The 17,120-nt window shown below is 35.0% G+C and overlaps 1 protein-coding gene across 4 annotated transcripts in view; it reads right to left on the reverse strand.

Moving 5' to 3' along the window:
- Nucleotides 1-17,120, reverse strand: part of DPYD (dihydropyrimidine dehydrogenase) — a 902,287-nt gene that overhangs the window by 522,556 nt on the left and 362,611 nt on the right. For all 4 annotated transcript variants that reach the window (XM_030935823.1, XM_030935822.1, XM_030935821.1 and 1 more), the window contains one exon: nt 4,959-5,169. In XM_030935823.1, coding sequence (XP_030791683.1) covers nt 4,959-5,169 — 211 coding nt within the window. The remainder of the gene's footprint in view (nt 1-4,958; nt 5,170-17,120) is intronic.

The following is a 17,120-nucleotide window of genomic DNA, read 5'->3' on the forward strand; positions in this document are numbered from 1 at the left end:
TTAATTCCCTAACATGAATCAAGTCAAGTCAAATGCACTAATATTTCTGTGGATCTATTATGGGCACACTAATATGTCAGTTGCTATTGTGACTACAGTTTAGTATAAAGGTACACTCCTTGTCCTCCTTGGAGTTTATACGATAATTTGAAAATAAAATAGATTCTGGAAGATCACAGAAAATAAAACTTTACAAAGTCAAAATTTCAAATAATGAAAGAGTGGTTGTGGTACAATGTATGGAAGAGGCACAGAATCACAGAATGAGCTAAAGTACATTCATTCAGTTGTCTGAAAGCATATTCAACAAACCGTACAATTATGTCATCCAGATCTCCTAGGAATGTGAGGACAAGGTCAACCTTATTGCCTCGGTTGTAAAAATGAAGCCATGAGATTACTGAAAGGGGAAAAGAATTCTTACTAATTCAAAACTAGCAGAGATTTGGGCCCACTTAACAACTGGCAGTTTGGTTCCAACAAGAAAGAGAAGGAGAGATACACTATAAAACAAACAATAAATCAATTAAACCTGACATTGTACCAACAAACAAAAAGAAACATAATTCAATTCAATAAATACTGACAATAGTGTTTAGCAGAAGAGGAAACGTACTATATTAGGAATTATATCTATTTATATCATATATAAATATGTATTCATATATTTATATTATACATATAAGTATAATAAAATATACATATACATATTTTAAATAAATGTTTAGAACTTTCCAGTGAATGGAGAATATTTGTAAAGGAGAAATGCAGTTACAGAAAGTTTGTGCTTAATCTCCTGATAGCCTTTATAGTCTATCTAGAAAAATAAAATCCTAAGTTAATGTGATAAGATCTGGAATCGTACATTCTTAGAGGGAATACAGGAGACTTTTTTTAAGTGGAACCATTTTGAGTTTTTCACAAGAAAGATATGTAAGGCTGGGGTTACATCAATTGAGTCAGAAATTAGACACCATTGCTTTCAAAATTCGAGCTAGTGTTTAATGAAGTATTCAATTAAATTATGCTGATCAGCATATATATTCCATGCACATGGATATGGAATATGTAGTCTTTTGTTCCTACTTCCCACTCCCTGGTACAATCCAAAAAGTGATGGATGAAATATAATTATGTAAAGTAATGATGATTACTTATCACTCTTATTATCCTTAGTGGCAATGAAATAATTAGCAACTATAATCCCAAAATCTTATCCAAGTTTATTTTATAAATTTGATATACTTATCTTTTCCATAAGCTCGTGAGGCACTTATCATTTTATGACAGGAAATGTTTATTACAGATATATTAGGTGCATAACACTAAAAAAGTTATTTTACATTCTCCATTGTGAAACAAATTTAGAAACTTACAAAGATTGTGTAATATTTCAGAAAATACTGACATTGAAAATGTAATCTCCTTTCAGTTTTCCAATTAGCTTACCTTTTCAGGTTCTTATTATTGATATATTTGAGATTTTAAAAGTATTTTCATTTAAAATATTATTGTAATCAGACTGCTGAGAGTGCCATTTATCACTGTACTTTATATGTACTCTGTCAAGTTTACTTCATTACTTGAATTTTTCAGCATGTCTTTATGTAATGCATTTACCAAAGATTTTCTGTTTTACCACTATGAAATGTGCCCTGTGTTGGATGCTGGGAGGAATAATTCAACAGGGAATGGAAGAAAACATAGCTGGATACAAAGAATGTATATAAGACCAATTGATGATGTTCTCAAGTATTGAGAAGTGGAAGCTTTATACCATAGTGTAAGATAACATTGGTACATTTAATAAATACTGTAATTAGAAATTTGAACTGGGGTAAAATTTTAAACTTTGGCTATGGGGAGTACTAATGGTACCATTTGCAACAACAGTAAAGTTGAGAAAAGAACTGCTTTAGGTAAATCTGCTAAGGTGAACTTTTTTTTACTTTGTGCAAATCTCTCTTAATGTACACATTCCTCACGTTGTAATAAAATTAATTGATTACAGATCTGCCTCCACACCTAGTCTATGGAATTTTAAATTCCATACAATGACTCGCTCATTTTCGTACTCTCTAGAATACATTTTGGTACTTGGCATTCATTAGGTATTCAGCAAATGTTTGTCACATGCACGAACAAAAATTTAGTATGAAAAGAGAAATGGGGAGTGGAAAACTAGATTTCAGAGTCATTTTTACACAAACAGGAAATAGTGCCTACTGTAAGTCTAGCCACTGTCTGGCACACAGAAGTTCAATTATATATCTTGAGGAATGAATGCACATACGAATGGACAAATGAAAGAATGAACAAGACATTCAGTTCACTGAAGAAATAAATATATTAAGGAGAGAAAATGAACAAATTCTGAACTTAGGAAAGGAAAAAGCTAGAGGAAGAAAAGCAGTCAGTGATAGGGTTGGAAAGGAATAGTTAAAAGACGAAACAAGGAAATAAAGTGTCACAAACAAGAATGTGTTCTAGTTTTGTTTCCAAGTCTTTCCCATTATTTCATTTTAATTCTGACAATAGTTCTGAGAGGTTGAAAGATAAGGTATTATTATGCTTGTTTTTTTAGTAGATAAAGAAATTGAGCCTCAGGAAGTTTAAGTGACTTGGAGGAGAGCATTTTAAACAGAATTCTTAACATTATCAATTATAAAATGTAGAAAATATAATAAGGACTGAAAAAATGTCACTGCATTTGACATGTAGTTCATTGAAGTCTGTGCAAAGTGAGGTTGAAAAGGAGAAAAGTAGAGGGGTGGAAAGAGAAGTAAACATTTTAAGAGATGAATGCATTAAAACAGGTATCACATACGTGATTATCACTAGGTACCATGCAGAAATGACATCACATAGTGCTAGGATGGGGCGGAATTTATGGTAGAAGACGGTTAACATGAATATCTTCTCTTCTTACCCAAATGGACAGCTTGCTTCCAATAAAATGCTTTTCATTGTATTTTACATATATGTGTGCACATGACAGTTTTCTGACTTTGAAACTTTAAGATTTTAAATTTATTGAGTAAGATCTTCTTGATCAAATTCTAACAAATATTGCTTCTGTGACTCCTTTCTTTAATGTTTTCCATCCAAAAGAACAGTATCAAAAACATTTGGATGGAGTCCAGGAATGAATGCTATCTCACATTGCAGCTCTGCCAGCTCCCCTCTCACTTGGAGAATAACGTCTTATTAATGTAAATATGGAAGGCTCCTGGTAAAGTTAGTAATTGTACTTAAGGATAATTTCTACAGGCAGTTTATAATTTCAAATCAGAAGAGGAAAAAAAAAAAAAACATAGCGAAGAAACCTTTTTTTCCTTGACTTCTCTAAATGTGTAAGAGGTGGCATACATGAAGTACTAGAAGAAATATACACAGTAAATTCTGTAATAAAATGCACAAATTGTGAAATGACCTAGTCAAACCTGAATAGATGAAATTTTCTCCTTCATATTTTATATGCTAACTTAAATATTTTATTCTTCATACATACATACACAAATACACATGCCCGCGCACACACATACAAGCACAAGCTTATAAAATCATATCTGAGATTGCTGTTTTCTGAGTCAAATCTGTTTAGGTTTGTTTAGGAAAAGATAATTTTTATTAATATTAGGATTGCCAATTATGGAACATAAGTTTAAATACTTAAGCTAACCTTTTTGGATAGGCAAATAATCAACAGAATTGCTAGTTAAACATGATTCAACATTTTACTAAAATTTTGGTGATGTGCATAGTATTTAATAGTTAGAAGAATGGGATTTTTAAGATAATATAAGCAGTTTACGTATTATTCTTTTTTCCTTCCTGAATTCAGTTAAATAAACCATACTCTGACTGTGTCTACATACCACATAAATGTCCACATAAAAAGTGACAAATTTAGGCCATCATCCAGCTATTTGAAAACATTTATCTTGATGACATTAAACATCTGGATGTTTCCAAATACCAAGATGTTTGATGTCCTGCAGATAAAATATCTGATGACTAGCTGAATCCTTTACTTATCTGTGGCATAAAAATATACATTTTCATGTATATATCTCTTCCAACTTCAGACAAAAAAAATGTAATTTTACCATGGATATAGTAGGAAGTCATAGACAGGAATCATCAGGTTTAGAGAGATTTTTGGTATGGTTGTTCTTAATGAATCTCTGACCTAGAAAAACATATTTTATTTTCCCTTCACAGAATGACAGAGTTAACTGTCATTTCAATAATATGAATTAAAAGGTAAAAGGATTTGTAAAATGAAGGTACCTATACACATAAGCTTTCATCTATAATGACCTACAAAAACACTGTATGTGGGAAAAGTATAATATAAAGTAGTCTTATTGACTGAATCATTATTCAATTGAAATGTTATATAAAACATTTCTTTCTCTCATTCTCTTTTCAAAAAACATTTTGTTTTTTCTTAGCATGTTCATTTACGACATCCAGGTGAAAATGACAGACATTTAAACTTTCTAATTTGATAATTCTGACGTCTGAAGTGATGATCTGGCACAAGGATGGTAATAAACACAAATTCTATTTTTGGCCATTCATTAGATTTTAATTTGTCTGAATCATTGAAGACTGGCTGTTCCAACTACTCTGCCTCATTTTCTTACTCTAGTCTAATTGAAGAAAAAGCAATTCTTCTATAAGAAACAAGGCAAATACTGTTATAGAGTAGAATATGTGTTTTAGTTATAAAAGAAAGATTAATGTTCTTTTCAATTCTTGCCACTTTAAAAATAATTCTGTATAAGCATTAAATACCATTTCTAAGCCTTTTGAATAAAGATTGCTTTTACATCTTAACTGGAAAGAAAAATAAATGTTAAAGTGAAAAACAATTCCCTGAAAGCTAGAAACTATTATTGCACTAAAATAATAGACAATTGCATCACACATTTCAGCTCCCAGCACTGTACCTTTAGGATCACTCAGAACTGAACCAAAGGCACTGATGACCACATCGGCTTTCAGATGGACCATCTGATCTTCATCTTCGTTCCATTTTCCAGTTTCATCTTGCTCTGTCCGAACAAATTGCATAGCAGTAATTCTCCCACCTTTTACTATAACCTTCCGTGGGGACAGGAATGGCAGAAATTCACACTTTTCTTCCTTAGCAAGTTCCATCTAAAACAAAACAGAACAGAAAAGAAACTTGAAAATGTTTTTTATTCCATACAGTATTTGATTTCTAATTGAATTATACATGCTAAAGCTTATGATATTAAGTCAATATGCAGCTTTTTCTTTCACCAAATCTGAGTTTCAGTTACCAGTTATTTGCATTTTGTAAATCACTGACTCAAGGAGTCTTGAATTGTAGTAGTAATGTGGACGTTTATAGATCACGACATCATAAGGTATTTCTCAAGTTTTAAGTACTGCATGCTCTACATTTGGTAGTTTGTGAGGTTTCTGACCATAGTAGCCTATTATTTTTATGTTTTCAATTCAGTAGATTAAGCTCTCTTTTTAAATCATGCTGCATATTAAAATAAATACTTCTGTTTATTACCAGGCTGCATATATCCAAGCTGGAAAAAAGTCAATAAAGTGGGTGAGCCAATCTGTGCAAGTACATGATTAGAATGGTAGGTAGGAGAAAAAGACTAGAGAAACTCTGCAGAACTAAGAAATTAAAAAAAAAAAAAAATTTCTTCCTTTTATAAAACCACAGAAGCAAATACTATAAATGAAAAATTGAAGACAGTGAAACAAGCATGTTCTCCTGATGAATCCCCAGTTCTTCCCCATTTCCAACATAATTCATTCTGCCATAAAATCTGGATACCCCAGTTTCTGTTTGTTTTCATATGCATCATGGAATGTTCATTGAGACAGAATATTAATATTGACTCATTTGCTTATTTTTCCATTAATTGCTTTTGGAGCAATCCAGACCTTTGTCAATGTAATCAGAAGTACTATGTTCAATGTTCTTTTCTTTTTTTTTTTTTTTTTTTTTGAGACGGAGTCTCGCTCTGTCGCCCAGGCTGGAGTGCAGAGCAATCCAGACCTTTGTCAATGTAATCAGAAGTACTATGTTCAACTGTTCTTTTCTTTTTTTTTTTTTTTTTTTTTTTTTTGAGACGGAGTCTCGCTCTGTCGCCCAGGCTGGAGTGCAGTGGCCGGATCTCAGCTCACTGCAAGCTCCGCCTCCCGGGTTCACGCCATTCTCCTGCCTCAGCCTCCCGAGTAGCTGGGACTACAGGCGCCCGCCAGGTCGCCTGGCTAGTTTTTTGTATTTTTAGTAGAGACGGGGTTTCACCTTGTTAGCCAGGATGGTCTTGATCTCCTGACCTCGTGATCCGCCCATCTCGGCCTCCCAAAGTGCTGGGATTACAGGCTTGAGCCACCGCGCCCGGCCTCAATGTTCTTTTCTTAAAAAAATGCAAAAATGTCCTACTGAAGTGTTTTGGGATGTTCAGTCTTATTATTTTCCTTTACTCTGAAAGCCAGGCGGATTCTCAACAGGATCTCTGAGTAATGTTTCCACTGAGGTTGTGTGTATGAGGCTTCAAACTAAGAGTTATCTGGGCTTTGTCAATATGGAAAAACTAAGACATAGAGTAATTAACTCAATGCTGTAATCAGGCCATGGGCCCATTTTTCAACAACCTGTCCAGAACTAGTGCCATGAATCACTATCACCTGGAAGGTTCCTTAAACCAGACTGCACAGGCCCGTTTTCAGAGTTTCTAACGAGGTTTAGGTGAGGCCTGAGGATTTGCATGTCTAACAAATTCTTAAGGTGATGCTATGCTTCTAGGGCACAGAAGATACTTTGTTAACCACTGTCTTTATTAGATTATAGCTGACTGACTCAGAACTTGGTCTCTATGACACATTTTCAAAGACAGTAATATTGCCCCTAGGGAGCAAACATTAATTCTTAGGGGAAAGAAAAAAATCCTTAGATATCATAATGGTCTGGTCCCTTCAAAGAGCTGAAGTATATAAACAGTTATACAGTATATCTATTGTACTAAAATTATAGCAGGGAGGATTAAGAAAAATCTAAAGATACTCCCAAAAGGGGTAAGAATAAAATGGTTGGGAAACACTGATCTATACCATACATTATTATGAAGCTACTGAATCTATGTCTTACTTAGGATTTTGAAAAATGTTGTCATGAAAGGCTTAAAAATTGGAACCACATACAAAGTATTACACAGTCTTTCCCTTTTTATTATGAAAATCAAGAAATTAGCAATATAAAAAAAAACATGTGGGATGTTATGGTGGTAAATATACAAAGCAGTTGATATAAAACTGCTCACTCCTCAGAAAGGAAGATTAGAGGTAAGTGGAATCGAAAAAAAATTGAAATCTGCTCTGCTGTTTATTTGGGATAGTTTCCTTATATATAAAATGGGGAGAACACCATCTCATTAATTGGTATGTGCGGTGTTACTGAAAACAACTCCAAAATGTAAAATGCCTAAAGCAGAACTGAACATCTAGAAGGCTATGTATTCATAGTTACTATTTTCTGAATTCACTTTTTTTTTCCTCTGAATCATTCTTCAGCTATTCAATATCACTTAGAAATGAGATTGTGATTTCAAGAGAGAGGTGGCCCAATAACAAAGGTTAGTAAAAGGCAGGACAAAGACAAACCTTAGACTCCTCTTTCATTTTCTACAAAATAAAAATGTACGATTTCTGGAAGGCAAACTATTCCTTGAATAATTCAAATGACAAAATAAAGATGATTCCAATATGTAAAATATGTTTTCTGTATCACTTTTGTCACATTTATGCCACATATCACCTTGTAACTCATCAATATAAACCAGTTTATTGTGTTTCAAAATGGCAAGTGGTGCTACGTGTTAATGATAAGGCCACCCTTGATTGAGTAACAACTCCAAATGTTTATGGTTTGAATAAATCAATATACATTGTGTATCTGTAACAGTACTGTTTTCTGTGGAGGGCAGAAATGAAGCACTGGGCTACGCCGTACCCACTGGGAATATGTCTCACTGATTGACTGAGGATCTGTTTGGCCCCACTCTATCTTTGCTATCTATTAATACTTCTATAGTATCTACTATGACATAGAGATAATCTCTCATACATTTTGGCAAATTTGGCATTAAATTTGGAAACAAAAATTGGACATAACTTACAAAGCAAAAACTTCTATGAATTTAAAATAAATATTATTAATCACTGAATGCCTCAGCATGTTTTAGTAATGTTCGCACCATGGTTTTGATTTTTGAGGACTTTGTATAACCATACATAGATATAAACATAAAAAAATGGCTTTAGTATATGCTCATCTCACATCACAATTTTCTATGTGTACCAGGTTTGATTATATGTATTCAGATGTCTAGCATCCTTACCAATTATCCCTCAGTGCACTGGGGATGGCATGAACACTGGACCCCACAGAGATTCATCTGCATTTTTTTGCTTTTCAAACTTCAGAGATTTTCTTCACTCACTAATACATGTAGAATTAGACTATTAAGCAGCAGACATAAATCACACCACTTTCTGCTATTTTCCTACTTGATAGCTAGATTTACCATTTTACATAAGAAAGGGAAAACCGTTTAAAGAAAAAATAGTTATATCATTTGCATATATATATTTGTTTGGAAAGTATTAATATTGGGAGAGTGAGATAACGTTAAGATTTATCTTGGGAAATAGGAAAATATTAGGACAGTGAAAACACAGGGTAAACTTGTATAGTGAATGCTTATAATTTTATGCTGCCTTGACATCTATTTTAAATATAAGTTGGACTTCGTTATACCAGAAGAAAGATTCAGTCACCCTTGACACACACAGTTGCCAATTCTATACTCTACCTCCCTGCAGCACCCCCGTTTCTCAGTGTGGTGCATCAAGATATTTGCCTTATACACCTGCTCCCTGATCACCACTTCCCTATGAAATGAGTAGATGCAGCCTGCTGGACTGGTCCTGCTGATCCTCCACCCTGCGTGGACTGTGCAGACACACCACAATGACTGCCTCTCAGTCACTGCTTGATGTCCAGGAACTTGTGCTTTGAACTAACCAGTTAAAATTTCCCACGAGAAACCCGTTTGTATAACGCCCTGGATCCACAAATAAAGGCACTGGCCTGCAAGCCCATTTTCTCTCTTCCTTTCTCTCTGTCTCTCTCCATTCACCCCTGACCTCCGTGTGTGTGACCTCTGTGCATAATGTGTTCCCCTTCAGGAACTGTAAGTAATAAAATCTTTATTTCGATTTTGAGCCTATCCCAATCACTGAAGGAGTGCTCTCATCTTAAAGAACCCTAAATTAAAATTGTGACATTATATGTGAAGTGAAATATACTTTGAAATATTATTGGACATCATAAAGATTTACTTTCACTATTTAACAAATCTATTATTTGTCTTGTTATAAATCTTGTTTTATTATTTTTATTTTATTTTATTTTATTTTATTTTATTTGAGACGGAGTTTCGTTCTGTTGCCAGTTGCCCAGGCTGGAGTGCAGTGGCACGATTTATTTATTTATTTGAGATGGAGTTTCATTCTGTTGCCAGTTGCACAGGCTGGAGGGTAGTGGCAAGATCTCAGCTCACTGCAGCCTCCGCCTACCTGGTTCAAGTGCTTCTCCTGCCTCAGCCTTCCAAGTAGCTGAGATTACAGGCACCCACCACCACGCCTGGCTAATTTTTGTATTTTTAGCAGTAACGGGGTTTCATCCTGTTGGCCAGGTTGGTCTCAAACTCCTGACCTCAAGTGATCCACCCGCCTCAGCCTCCCGAAGTGCTGGGAATACAGGCGTAAGATACCGCGCCCAGCCATAAATCTTGTTTTATAACAAGATAAATAATAATAATAACAGGTATTTATAACACTTAAAAGTATTCTTTTAAGTGCTTTACATGTAATTCACTTAATCTTCATATAGAAAATACATATAATGCTTTACATGTAACTCAATCTTCCAACAGAAAAATGTTATGACATCCGTATATTTGTTACAAAAAAAGCACTTAGTTTCAAACCGACTTTGTCTCCCTGCTGTGGTGCAAAAAGCCAAAAACCACACTGGGCATCAGCATGATTTTACAGACTTAGCATACAGCCTTAGGCACACTGCTGCTTGCTGGCCTCACAAAGAAAAAAAAAAAAATCTGTGGACAAGCATTATTTTCTTCTACAGGGGAGAAACTGAGGCTCATAGAAGCCAAAAATACACTAAGGGATGAAAAAACTTATCTGAAATTAGGATCAAGCTGAAACTACATCCTACTTGGTCTTCATTATGTCCAAGAATAGCAACTATAGTATATTTGAAATAATGAGACTGTATGATTCTAGTTGCTGAACCTCAAACAAAGCAAAGTGGAAAAGGAAAAGCTAAAGTCAAAGATGAAGAGCTAGGCTAAATAAAGGTACCTTTGTGGGAAGAGGAGACTCAAGCTTCCCAGTCTAAGCACATTTACAAGTACTATAAAATCATGAAATACAGGAACCACGTGATGGGCTTATGAACCCAATATTGTAAACGAGTTAATAGAGACACCTTGAATCCAGATAAAGAGTAAATTTAGAACAAAAAAAAAGTGCTACTTCACAAAGTGGATATTAGATACACAAAACAGACTATCTTAAGATACAAAATTGAAAAACTAACATAAAATTTAAATAAGTTTGTTCAATAGTAAACTCGTTCTCAACACTCTTTAAGTAGAGGAAGAATATCTTATTGAACATTCCAACCTTTATGTCCAAGAGTGATATTAAAATAGTCAACAATTGATAAGTATAAGCCCGTGAACATTAAGATAGACACCCAGAAAATCAGAATGCATGCCAGTCAGTAAGTCAATGAAGGGGCATCAAGTGAATGTCACATGGAAGTATAGGGCATCAAGACTGGTCACAGCCCTATCTGTGTCTATCAAAATGATTGGCATACAATAGACCCTGAATAAAGTTTTGTTTACTAGAATGAATGACAAATAATTATGAAAATCTGAAGGACATTCAAATTAAGGAAAGTACAACCAACTAGAAGTATACTGAGTGAATGGCTACTAAACACCCATCTCAATGTAAGTGACAGGACACAGCAGAAGACATGCTACCTGACCAGATCATCCTATGTTGCAAGGTTGAAATAAAAAAGTAAATGGTGTTTCTCCTCAGTTGTCATTTATGCTGCTATCAGAAAACATGGACCAAACTGACTGATGGTCTAACCATATGCAGCGTTACTGTTCAAAGTAACCAGCCTTCTGTGACAAGTAATTCACAGATGTCAGTGTTAGTGCCTTTTAACACCTAACGTTTGTCAATAATCATTAATAATCAGTAACTCTGAATCTGGATATGAATGCTTCTCCTCATGGCACCCACATATATTTATTTGATGGAGCATGTCCTTATGAGGGACAATTAGTATATCAAGCAAACATGCCAACTTCTCTTTTCCTAATCTCCACCAATAAAGTAGTAAGGAGCTATAAGGGTCTATTTCTTACATTTGACAAATCCGGTTGTCACTTTCTTTTTACACAGCAGAGGGAAAGTTAAAAAAAATTCTCAACTTTGATTTTCACCTCCATATTCAGGAAAGATATGTGGCTGATGCTGAGTGAAATAAAAATAGCATGCTATATGCATGCAATAATGATCATCATTTTAATGATTAACTTTATGTAATGTGATGATTTGGTCTGATTAATATTACAGGCATCATACTCTAGAAATTATGAAACAACTTAATTTTCTATAATTAAAAGCATGATGTCAACTCACTTTTAGATTGCTCATAGGCAAAGCAAGAATAGGTTATAAACTATAATGAGCGGAGCTCAAAACCAGCATATATTAAATTCTGGAATAACTTCTAATAAACCAAAGTTTGAGAAGCAATATGAAGAAACAACATTCTTTGTAAAGATTACCCTCTGATACTAATTGACCATCTATCCATTCTATATGAACACAAAAACCTAAAAATATCATTTAGAAGCAAAATTATTTAGTAGTCTACTTTGGCCAGTGATAAACCTAGAAAATATCATCTCATTTCATCACTGTTAAATTATCTGATGTACAAGAAACATTCAGAGCCATGTGGTAAGAGCACCATCCATCTAACCAAACATTTGTTAAATATTATGTACAAAAACACTGCTGTGATCTACAGGTAAAATAAACTCTGCCTTAAAAATCTCATAGAAGCAGAAAACCAGCATCTATAGGTAATAATGTACAACAAACATAATTTGCTTGACCCAAATTTAGTCAGGTTCTGAACCTTTTCCTAGGACCACTTCTGTGCTTTTTTGTAAAATCCAGATTTAGCAAGAACCCTGCTAAGTCAGTGTAGCAAAATCCCTCACTCTTGATATTTAATCTTCTTCAATATCTCATCAGGTACCTCATCCTCCGCTATGACCCAGGTGATATCTGACCCTGGCCTGTCTTCTGCAAGAATCCTGTTAGATTGATTTAGCCAACAGGATAAAGCCTTACCCTGATGTTTCCTTTCAGTAATATTTAATCTACTGACTCACAACCTACTCCTTGGCTATTAATTCCTACCTGTCCATTCTGTTTTTGGAGTTTAACTCTCATTTGGGGGATAAAAAGTGTCATCGGATATTGAGAATGGAGGGTTCTTGCTAAAATCAGACTTCACAGGGAAGTACAGAGGTGGGCCTTGGAGAAGGTTCAGGAGCCTGATTAAAGTTTGGCCTTTGGGAGGCCAAGGAGGGCAGATCATGAGGTCTGGGGATCGAGACCGTGCTGGCTAACACGGTGAAACCCCGTCTCTACTAAAAATACAAAAAAAAAAAAAAAAAAAAAAAAAAATATAGCTGGGCATGGTGGCAGGCACCTGTAGTATCAGCTACTCAGGAGGCTGAGGCAGGAGAACGGCGTGAACCCAGGATGCAGAGCTTGCAGTGAGCCGAAAGCACCACTGCAATCCAGCCTGGGCAACAGAGCGAGACTCGATATCAAAATAAAAATTGAAGGAGTTAGGAATCTGTGTCATGTGTAAAGGCAGTATACTCGAATGGCACATAAATGGGCATTCCCTAGCAGTAGTGCAGATCAAGGAAGGGCACCATTGCTGGGCACGGTAGCTCAGGCCTATAATCTCAGTGTTTTGGAAGGTCAAGGTGGGAGAACTGTTTAAGGCTAGGAGTTCAAGACTAACCCGGGTAAAATAGAGAAATCTCATCCCTACTAAAACATTTTTAAAAAATTAGCCAGGTGTGGTGGCATCTGTCTGTAGTCCCAGCTACTTGGAAGACTGAGGTGGGAGGATCTGTACAGCCCAGGTGTTAGAGATTGCAATGAGCTATGATCACGCCACTGCATTCCAGCCTTGGTGACAGAGCAAGATCCTGTCTCCAAAAAAAAAAAAAAAAAAAAGAAAAAAGAAGAAAAAAAACAAAGGGTAGCATGGAAAAGGTGCTATATAAGCTAATCTTGAAGGAAACTTAAGAATTAATCACTGGAAAGGGATTAGTTACTAGGAAGTTCTTGTATGGAATCCATTCTCTCTCTTTGAAGAAGTGAGTGTGGAAGGGTAAAGGAGTTTATCTCAAGAAGAAAAGAAGGAAAGCAGCTTGGTAAAAGCTCTATGTAATATGTAAGCATCTTACTGGGAAACAAACTATTGTCATTTATAAGTGGAAGAGTCCTTAGCAATGGAATGCTTTTAGCATGGCATATCTGTTAGTTTAGGATTGCTATGGTAAACAAACCTGGAAAGGTGAATTTAAGGGGCATAGATCACTATAAAGAGCAAGTTACATAACTATCTGAGTATAAATTAGATGTCTCATAAGTGAAACAACTTTCTTTGATCTAAGTGATGGAGCTACTTACATGACTTAGAGACCACATGTTAATGTGGTTTAGAGCAAATCCTAATGCAGCAAGATAGAACCTGAGGAACTCTGTTGGTGGTAGTCCTGCACTTCTTATTTACCTGACAGTTTGTTTTTAATTGTATCCTTGAAGTTAATAATCTAGTTTGATACAGAGTGATATTTAATTCATATGAGTTTGATTTTACAATCCAATCTTCTACTTATCTGGGTTACCAAGGACTTGAAGGAGGGTAAAAGAAGGGGCATCAAACTCGGCCCATTCACACTTGATGCCATATTCTTTAATTTTCTAAACAGTTTTTAAAATATTTATTAATTTTTGACTTATACATATCTATGGTGAGTGGTGAAATGTAGAACAATTTTTATATGTTAATTAATCTCTAGCCTGTACAAGCAAATTCTGCATCATTCTTTTAATTAGGCAAAAAAAGTTTGCTGAGACCATAAATTGACATTCCTTCTTTTAGCACCTGGTCAGGCTTCATTCACACATAGAATGTTTTCACTTTAAGTTTTTTAAAGTTGAAGAATCTTGAACATAAAGAAACATTTCTCCAAATGAGAGTTGTACTACACACTGGATAAATATAGTCATCCCTTAACTGAGTCCTTACTAATTTTATTGTGCCACTATTGTGCTGCAAAACCCAGATACGCAATGTAAGGAATAATTTAGAGGCTTTAGAGGCTTAAAATGCCTTGGCACGACTATCATTAAATACATCTCCTTTAACAAGCAATGAGTGTTTCTGTTGTTGTTGTTTGCTTGTTTGTTTTTTGAGATGCAGTCTCACTCTGTCGCCCAGGCTGGAGTGCAGTGGCGCGATCCCCACTCACTGCAAGCTCCGCCTCCCAGGTTCACGCCATTCTCCTGCCTCAGCCTCCCGAGTAGCTGGGACTACAGGCACCCTCCACCACACCCAGCTAAATTTTTTGTATTTTTAGTAGAGACAGGGTTTCACCATGTTAGCCAGGATGGTCTCGAGCTCCTGACCTTGTGATCCTCCTGCCCCAGCCTCCCAAAGTGCTGGGATTACAGGCGTGAGCCATCGCACCTGGCCAAAAAGAGTATTTTTAAACACAATTCATTTACTATTGATGACATTTTCTTAAACCTGACTAACACTTATTTTCTTCATCTTAGATTTTGATGGATTCAAGCCTTCCTGGCAGCTGTTGGAATATCTCACAAAACTCCATTCTGTGTAACTTGGTGCCTTTGTAGTTCCTCCTTTAATCTTAAAATGCCTCCATGTACAAATTCTTTACAAATCAGGATCATCTGCTTTCTGCCACTTGCTAATACTCTTGGATTCTAGTAATCTTTACTATTTCTTGCTTTTTATATATTACTTGCTTGTATTTCCTTCTTTTTTTAGTTCTCAGCTATCTTTTAAGAGACTGAAAACTAGGGATAATTTATTTTTTTCAGTCTACTTTTAATGTTAGATTCACATAATAATGTGACACAATATTTTTTAACAGTTTAAAATAAAATGTGTACTTATTTAAAAGCTATCAGAAATAATTTTGAAGTTATATGTATGTATGTAAAATTATATATTTTGAAAATTTCATATGAACTTAAAGTTTTCCTAAGAAGTTTTCAATGCCTTTAATATATTGGTTAATTGAACATGCCTCACTGGTCTGCCACCTTGAATCAAGGAATGCACTATACGTTGAGTCAGATACCAAGTTGAATTCATCAATCCAATAAAGAAGCTTCTATTTCAGTTTGTGGAATAAGTATAAAGTAATAAGTACCCTATGTGATAAATTCTATTAACAGCAGGAAGCATAAAGGGCTATAAAAGCCTACAGAGAAGAGAATTAAATTGGTAGGGAACTAAGGAAGACTTCAAGAAAAAATGATATTTGGAGCAGACCTTGAAGGATGAGTTCATGTGTAGTAGTTAGGGGCTCCCCTGGTACTGAGCTATTAAGTACACCTCTAAGACTTTATGATGACAGGGGGATGACATATTCCAAGGACCTGTATATGTTTATCTTTTTGAAACTTGGGAAAATTAAGTATAGTATGAAAAGGTAGAATGGAATTTTAGAATTTAGGATTTTAGAAAAAAATTTTTAAAATTTTTAACAAATCACTCTTTAAAAGAATGACAATTCTGTTTTTATGTTAATTCATGCATATTTTTCATTTATTTTTGTCTTTCAAATAGCATATACATTGACTAACGTGTGTTTAATAGATTATACAAATTACTTTTTAATATTTTCATGTTATGGGACAAGAAAAGATATTGAAAAGCTGAGGTGAATATTTTTAAATGAAGAGGGGTTTCTAATGTTCACCTAAAAATGAATGAAGTAGAGCATATAGATCTCCTCCCACTTTCAGCTATTGCCAGGCAGTGGTCAAAGGGAAGTTCAACTCTTCTGTGACTTCTGACAGCGAGAAACAGCCATAAAAGGTATTTCAATACACTTTCCCATGTTCACAGAACAATGATGTCTTCCCCTCTTTCCAAAGAGCTGAGAAGGAAGTACAATGTTTGACCCATGCCCATCTGAAAGGATGATGAAGTTCAGGTTGTGTGAGGACACTAAAAAGTTCAGCAAATTGGCAAAGTGGTCCAAGGTTACAGGAAGATTTAGGTCATTTACAATGAACGGGTGCAGCAGAAAAAGACTGGACTAATAGGACAACTATTGGTCTGGGCATTGCCTCAGCAAGGTGGTTATATTAGGCTGGAAGTGAACAAAACTCACAAAAGATCCTTGAATGGAAAGTCAAATCTCACCAAGTAGGAAAGGAAAAGGACAAACATAAGGAAGAAACCATAGAGATGGTGCAAGAATAAAGTAATCTTATATACAACTTTCATTATAAGCTACTAAAATGAAAAAAAAAATACAATAATAACAATGTATTGTTACTAAATACGGCCTGACAGTGACACACCAGGTAAAAATGTTCACTTTTAATGAATCTGTGTGCATATCTGTGAATACACACACACACACACACACACACACACACACACATATGAAAGAAGATTAGTAAAGATTTTTTAAAAGCATATAATTTTCAGTTCTACAGATATTCCTGGTCAACATAACACATCAACCTCCCTCAGAATTTTGAAAATAGTTATGCTTTTAAAATATGGAATCTTAAATGGGCACAAGCTTTTGTTGGCTCTTGGCCTATTTGCAGTCTTCTTTTTTTTCCACTCACCATGT

This window comes from Rhinopithecus roxellana, chromosome 8 (assembly GCF_007565055.1).
Source record: "Rhinopithecus roxellana isolate Shanxi Qingling chromosome 8, ASM756505v1, whole genome shotgun sequence".
Classification (NCBI taxonomy): Eukaryota; Metazoa; Chordata; class Mammalia; order Primates; family Cercopithecidae; genus Rhinopithecus; species Rhinopithecus roxellana.